At 53.2% G+C, this 7,185-nt stretch overlaps 1 protein-coding gene across 1 annotated transcript; it reads left to right on the plus strand.

Moving 5' to 3' along the window:
- The first annotated feature begins 469 nt into the window (after positions 1-469).
- Positions 470-1,586, plus strand: LOC144276811 (natriuretic peptides B-like). Its single transcript, XM_077837168.1, has 3 exons — positions 470-586; positions 871-1,153; positions 1,558-1,586. Exons 1-3 carry the CDS (start codon positions 470-472, stop codon positions 1,584-1,586), a joined length of 429 nt encoding a protein of 142 aa, XP_077693294.1.
- Positions 1,587-7,185: the final 5,599 nt, after the last annotated feature.

Raw genomic sequence — 7,185 nt, forward strand, 5'->3', positions numbered from 1 at the left:
TTCACGGGGGGCGAGCAATGGATCGTGTCCCCCCCATCAGGGGAGGGGGGCAGGAGGACGCGCTCAAGGCACTGAAGGGACCCCAGGCGATCCATCAAGCGCTAGCCTAATGGCGACTGCTAGGAACAGGGAAGACCACGCGGTCATTTCATTCCTTGCGCTGCCCAGAGCGGGACTGCGAAGGAGGCGTCTGAGATGCGCTGAGCCCCGGGGCGGCTTGGCTCTGCTGCAGCCGAACAGGATCCCGCCCGCGGCTCCAGGAGGGGGGCACGCACCGTTTCCGAAAGGGTGACCTCGGGTGCCAGTGGCTGCAGCCAGTTCCCTTATCAGGGCTGAGTGCCCGAATTCCGAGCTCTGGCAGGAAGCCGCCCGGAGGTGAAGGGGGGATATATATAAAGGAAGCCCGAGCAGCCGTTCGAGCCCAAACCAAGGCGCTCGGGTGTGGAGGCAGCGCAAGGGACCGGGCAGGATGAAAGGCGCAGCCCTGTGCTGTTGGGCCTCTCTGCTTCTTCTCATCCCGCAGGGGCCAGCAGGCGGGCACCCGCTGCCCAGGAAACACACCAGCCAGGAGCTCCAGGCCCTGCAGGTGAGGAGAGGCTGCAGCTGGCCTGGGGTGGGGTGGGGAGCTGGGTCTCTGGCCCCAGCCTCGGAGGCCGCGTAAAGGTGTTAGCACCGGGCACCTTAAAATGAGGGAGCCCTTAACAAGCAGGACAGGGGGCAGAGCCCTTCTGAGCAATGTGATTTTCAATCCGAGAGAGGACAAGTCCGGATGGAGGCCCCCTCTCCTCCGCCCCAGGGATACGGACACACACTGGGTGCCCTGGTCAGTTACGCGGGAGCTGATCACGGTCTTCTCTTCTCTTGTTCTAGGACCTCCTTGAGCTCCTGAAGGAGAAAACGCAGGGGGAGGAAGGGGAGCCGCTGGAGTTGGAGAATCTGGACTACGGGGCGGAAGACGACGACACTAGCTGGGACCTTGCTGAGCCGGAGAGCAGCCCCGCTACCCAGCTCCAGCCCCGGGATCCTGTGGAGAGTCAGTGGAGGAATCTCCTTGCTTCTCCCAGGAGGATGCGGCACTTCTCTGGCTGTTTTGGGACCAGGATCGAGAGGATCGGCTCTCAGACAGGACTTGGGTGCAACATCTACAAAGCCCGTAGGTCTTAGCTAGAAGCCTTAGCCTGCCTTCAGCCCCTGTGTGTCTAGGGTTCTTCCCCACCTAGCCAGGAAACAGCACCAGGCTTAGGAGGCACGTCTGGCAATCACTGTATGGCCAGAGATGGCCCAATACCGCCCTATGTAGCTCTGCAAGATTCTTCCCCATCCTCTGCCTTGGGCGGCAAACCTTGGCTCCGGCTGGATTCTTTCAGACAAAGCTCGAGGGGAAAGGGTTGGACAGTGGGTACCTACAGCTCCATGATATTAGCCGTAGGCCAAGCAAACAGCTGTCCAGCCGCGTGGGGACAGGTCAGAAACCCGAGACAGAGCTGCTCTAGCCCAGAAGATAAGCCGAGAGTCTGAACGTGGTGCTCACTGTGTCTCCTTCCCCCTTGGTTTTAGGTTACTGGAAGAGGAGATCGAGAAGCTGAATCCAGAGCTTCCCACCAGCCTCCCACGAATTTTTGGAGCCTCTTTTGTGCGGACTGGTAACTTAACCCCTCCCCAGCGGAACACGTGTGCCACGCCTAAACAGAGCGGTTGTCTGGCGGCTGTATTCGCGTGGTACAGATTGTTATTGAACAGCGATGGTGTTGGGACGAGAACAGCTGACCCCCCGCCCCAGCCTACTGCGGGGGGCCCTGGAGTGTATCAATAAATGTTTTGTTTAGATCGCTCATTTCACTCTGGAGGCCTGCGAGAAGCGGGTCCCTTCGGACGGGGCGTTGGGGACCTGGGACCAGTTTCCTGCCCCCCGCGAAGTGCCACTTGCACAACCGGGCTGGGTTACTTGGGGGAAGTCACCCTGCGCTTCCCCTGACTACGTCAGGGTCCGACTCTGCTCTCACTTCCCACGGGGGTCAACTTGGAGTGGCTCCCCCAAGAGGTGATGAAGTCACTCCGGATTTACACCAGTGAAAGCGGCGCTTTTGAGAGGGGAAAACTCTTCCCCCTTTCTCGTTGGTAAAGCCGCCGCTAGAGGACTCCGGCGCAGAGCAGACTGGGCTCCTCGGGGCACGGGCCGGTGGCCGGCTCTGGGTTTAAAGGCTCGCTCAGCATCGCTGTTGCGGGTCGCAGCGCACACCAGGCCCCGTTCCCGGGGCACAGGGCCACCCGCCCCTGAGCGGCCCAGCCCTTTCGCAGCGCTGGCTGCACGACCCTCAGCCGCGAGAGGGGTGGGGAGCTGCTGGCGGCCTCGCCCGCGGGCCGCTGAAGGCGGGGACCGCACCCGAGGGAGACGGGGGACCCGTGCCGGGCTGGCTGGCGGCGTTGGCTCCCAGGGGCTCGCCCTGTTCAGCACCCTGGACAGCCGCCAGCGTGCGCGCTTCGCGGCATCCGCTAGGGGGCTCCCCCGGGCCGCCCCCAGCGGCACCATCCTGCGCCAGGCTCGGCTCCCCGGGGCCCCTGTGCGGGCGGGGAGCGGGGCTGAGCTCGGCTGCCCTGGGCTCGCCGGCTCGCTTCAGCAGCGGCTCTGCCGGCTGTCCGCTCCGCTGGGGAATGCAGCCCGGGTGCCGGGAGAGGGGCGTGTTCACCCCGGCGGAGCCTCTGCTCTCCCGCAGCAGCCTGGGTTGGAGGGACCCCGCCTCCGGCCGGGCCAGGGAGCCTCCTAGCAGGGTCAGGGCCGGGCTGAGCCCCCGGCTCCGGGAGTGGAGGGGCTCAGAGCTTGGCCGCGGGCGGCTGACACATCGCAGGGTTGGGGGGGGGGGCACGCACCGGGCGCCCCCAGGGAGCGAGCGGCTCCCTGCAGGGGATGAAGAGAGATTCCCGGCCCCCCCGAGTTGCTCTGTCCCTCGGGGCCCGGAGCACAGAGGCTGCAGGGCGGGGGAAGATGGAAAGGATGCAGCTTGCTCCTTGGAAGAGACTGGGGGGCGGGAGGGGTGCACTGACCTCACCCTCCAGTGACCACCCGCCGGGACCCGGCCCCTGGCGAATGGGTGTCAGGGGCCGGATGGGGGAGCAGGAATCGGCCCCGAGAGATGCCTGGGCGCGGGGGGCACGAGCCCCGCAGCCCCAGCCCCCAGGGGCGGCGTCCCAGCGATGAAGAACAAGGATTTCTCCTTCGTGGGGAGGGGGCTCCTGCTAACCCCCTGCTGCGTGTGGCCTGCCTGGCTGGGGGGGGGGGGGGCACAGCGCCCGCTGCCCTGAGCTACCCGCCGTCCTGGCAAACCCCGCCCCCCCCAGGGGGTTCACAACCTGCGCCCTTAGATCCCGCTGCTGGGGCGAGCCTCGGAGCCAGCCCGTCTCCCGGGGTGCAAACGGCATCCCCCGGCCAGCGGTGCGTGTGCAGCCGGGACAACCAGCGAACCCTAACTACACAGGGACAAACCCTGAGGTTGGCAGCCTGAGTGAGGTCGTCAGGATTTGTCCCGCAAGGAATAACATTCAAGCCTAACCGCATTAATAAGGACGGGCCAAGTTCTGCCCCCTCTTATAACCCTTTAGCCTCAGTGGGGCCACCAGAGGGTGAGAGAAGGCAGAACATGGCCCTGTACATCCAACAGCTACAGCTGCAGCCAGGAATTCTCATACACACTCATTCACACGCAGGCACCCCCGCCCTCTATTACAGGCACAAAACCAACTACCTTAAAAGAACACGAATCAAGCTGCCACGTCCAGCCCTAGTCAGAAGGGTTTCTTTTGCTGCCCAAGTTGGACGCTGGGTCCTGAAGGAGGGAGGAGATCGCAGGAAGGGTGTGTGTGGGTCATGGATAAGGTAGTTGAATGCTGCCCTCAAGAACAGGCTTCTGTCCCTGCCTCTGATTTCCTATGCCATGTTGGGAAAGGAATTTAAAGGGGAAAAAAATTACACTTTTCACAGGTAGTCACTAATTGTGTGCTTTTCATTTTCGGGGTGCCTATTTTGTGACCCTGGGCTCAGTTGCACAGCTGCTCCTGAAGTCAGTGGGAGCTTGGAATGGTGTATTAATAGGGCCCTTTGTTTTCAGTTTTTATTTTAGCTAATTCTTCCTGGGAATGTCAGTGTTTACTATCACAACAACAAAAACAGGTGAAAAATCAGTGCAAAAACCTCAATTTTTCTGGGTTTATTTTGGTGGATGGAAAGATGGGGAGGGAAAGCATTCAGTAAAGTAATACTTTGAATTCCATTAATCAATGTGGTTTGCTACAGAACTAAAACAGAACTCAAAACACAAGGCCACCTCTGAGTTTAAGAAAATAATCTCTCTAATCCCCAAATAAAACCTTACCTTTTAATAAAGTTTACTGTTGTAGATTTAGAACTATTAGCCTGTAAATATTTACATTTAATAACTGGGCCACACCATTTGCTGCTCATAAATTCCATCCTTTTCTTCTGTTTGTTTTTTTAAAACTTTCTAATACTTCCTTATGTTCTGAAATGTATTCTGTTTTCTTCCCATTTTACTGTCAAATCTTTAAACAGTTATCTGCTAGCAGCTTGAAATGTGTACGTGGTGACCGTGAGATTCATCAGAACATTCAGATGCACACGCACTTCAGAGCTTGCGTGTGTGCCTGGTTGTTTATTGTGTGTATCTTCTAGAGACTAATACATAGCCTTACTTCAACAGGCAGCTTTGCATATACACACAGACTAACGTATTATTTTAATACATAGAAAAATATAATACATTGCATGAGATCTAATGAAACAAGTTATTTTTATACATTTGAATGATACAAAAGTAGGGTGAAAATCAGGAAAAACTGAATAATGCTTTTCATAAAACCGGGAAATTTTTTGGTAAAAAAATGGTTTAAACTGAAAACAAAGGGGCTTATGCATTAAATAAGAGAATCAGGTCTGAGGCATCTCAAATTGGGCACCCAAAATTAGTGGATACTTTGGACCTTAATCTCTGTCTCAGCTCCCCCACCTGTAAACCAGGAATAATACCCCTTCAACTCACAAGGGTGCTGTGAAAATAAATGCATTAGCATTTGAGACGCACTCAGATACCATAGTGATGAGTGTCACAGAAAAGCCCACGAGGGCATTAATAATTCTTCAGAACAGGGTTTGATCTGTGTGGAGCAAATAAGACCCAGGGCCACACACTGAAGAATGAGGAGGAAAACTATTGAATAGCTGCTCATTAAGTGAGCACCCGCCATCCTGTGCACAGAATGAAAGAGAGGTTTTGGGGGGCGGGGGGAGAAATAGTCTTTAATTACACTCTCACCTACAATCATAAAGCACAGCACAAGGGGGCTGATTTAAAGATGCACAGTCACCCTTAATTCTGGCATTTCCTAACTTTTGAGGGCTTGGCTTTGTAATTTTAATGAAGTTCATATATATATATATATTTTATTACACACACATACAAATATATTTATGCATTGTTACATACACACACAACGTGTGTGTATGTATACAACTACATTATACACACACTAACAAATAACAGTGATAATTATGTAAATATTTATAAATATATACATAATTTGTAGGGAGATTCTTTTCAATAATTGATTGTCTTTTTAATATGATGAAACAAATTCATTTTAGATTAGGCTGGGAAATCCAATTCCCTCAGAAATCCACTCCCCTGCTCCAGCTTTATCTGTTCCACAAGAACCCACTCAGTAAGATTAGAAGAGAACGTTGTGTGTCGGAGCTTAGCTCTCCCCTGCAAATCTGTAAATGGAGTAATTTTTATGGGCTCTTGTGTTGTATGCACAAGGCTGAAGGGTGAATTCATGATAAAGCAGTATTTTCCTAAGGCATCTAATTTGACAATCATACTTAAGTATTCTGGCTTTTAATGAAAATTGAAAACTTAAGATCTCTAAGAAAAATCATGCCACTAGTCTAAGAAAAAAAACAAACAAATGTTTTATACCATATATATGCTTGTGTGTGCACCCCACACATTTTCTTAGGGCCAGAGTCGGATGCCCTGACCCATGCTGAGCAGCACCTGTCACCATAGCAGTTACACGGAAATCAGTGTGACTACTTGTGGAATGGGGTGCTATTCTGCACAAGGGCATCAAAATCTGGCCCTCAGAGAAGACTATTCCTGAACCTGTGATTGCTTATCATGCTGTAGCCAAATTTATTTAGGGCCAAACCCTGCAATTCATGCTTAGACAAGATACCCGCTGACTTTAAAATGTGGCCCTTGATATATATTATACACAGAGAGAGAGAGAGATTTTATAGCTATCTAGACTAGTGGCATGATTTTCAAAATGTGCCAAGTACCCACAATTGCCGCTGAAGTAAAGGGGACCTGGGGGTACTCAGCAGCTCTGAAACATCCGCTTAAAGGTTCCATTTGTGTTGCAACGGAGGGGAGAAGGAGGAGGAAAGAGGGATTAGGGTCCCTTTGTGGTAGGGGCTGTGCAAACTAACAGACAATCCCAACAGTGAGATTCCCCTCTAAAGCTACTGAGAAGAGAAAAGCCCCAGGTCTGGGATTTTCAGCACAAGCCATGGTATGCAGCAGCTGCAGATATTCCATATATAGAAGGGGAGATTGTCCAGCACTTCAAAATTACTTTTAGGAGCTCTGTCTTCTTCAGATTCTACCTCCCCAACGTCTGGGCCTGGGATTTTTTCCTTTCCCTGTACAAGGTGATTTCCGTCCGGAAAGCTCCTGATTAAGAGGCGCTCAGAGCAGTTTCAGGGCTGTTTCCCCCATTTCCATGAATCTGACCACAGGGGTCTCTCACAACAAAATTGCTAAGAATTTCCAACTGGACTATGTAATCTCAGCGCCTGGTATCAAGGGTGGGAGGGCAGAGTGACATGAAATCACTGACTTGTGACATACATTCCTCAGCAGCAGCAGCTGCCTCCTAATGACAGCTAATAAAGGGAATCTTCTCCTGACAGAGCTGCATGCCTGCCATGGGACTGGAATGTGCCCCCGATAAATCCACAGATAACCTAGGAAGCAGGGATCACACCCAAATGGTATAAAAGACCAGCCAGGGGAGGGAGAAAACAGGACAAGGAAAAGAGAGAAAGAGAGACCTGAAGGGACATCTCAGAAGAAGCTTGAACTTTCCCATCGTCCAAACCAATCCAGAGGG

The sequence above is a fragment of the Eretmochelys imbricata genome, chromosome 18, assembly GCF_965152235.1.
Source record: "Eretmochelys imbricata isolate rEreImb1 chromosome 18, rEreImb1.hap1, whole genome shotgun sequence".
Lineage (NCBI taxonomy): Eukaryota > Metazoa > Chordata > Testudines > Cheloniidae > Eretmochelys > Eretmochelys imbricata.

Bases quoted from the DNA above. Each gene is read 5' to 3' on its own strand.
- LOC144276811 (XM_077837168.1), top strand. From the start codon at position 470: ATGAAAGGCGCAGCCCTGTGCTGTTGGGCCTCTCTGCTTCTTCTCATC. The intron at 587-870 runs GTGAGGAGAGGC...CTCTTGTTCTAG, and splicing joins AGGAGCTCCAGGCCCTGCAG to GACCTCCTTGAGCTCCTGAA. The intron at 1,154-1,557 runs GTAGGTCTTAGC...CCTTGGTTTTAG, and splicing joins GTGCAACATCTACAAAGCCC to GTTACTGGAAGAGGAGATCG.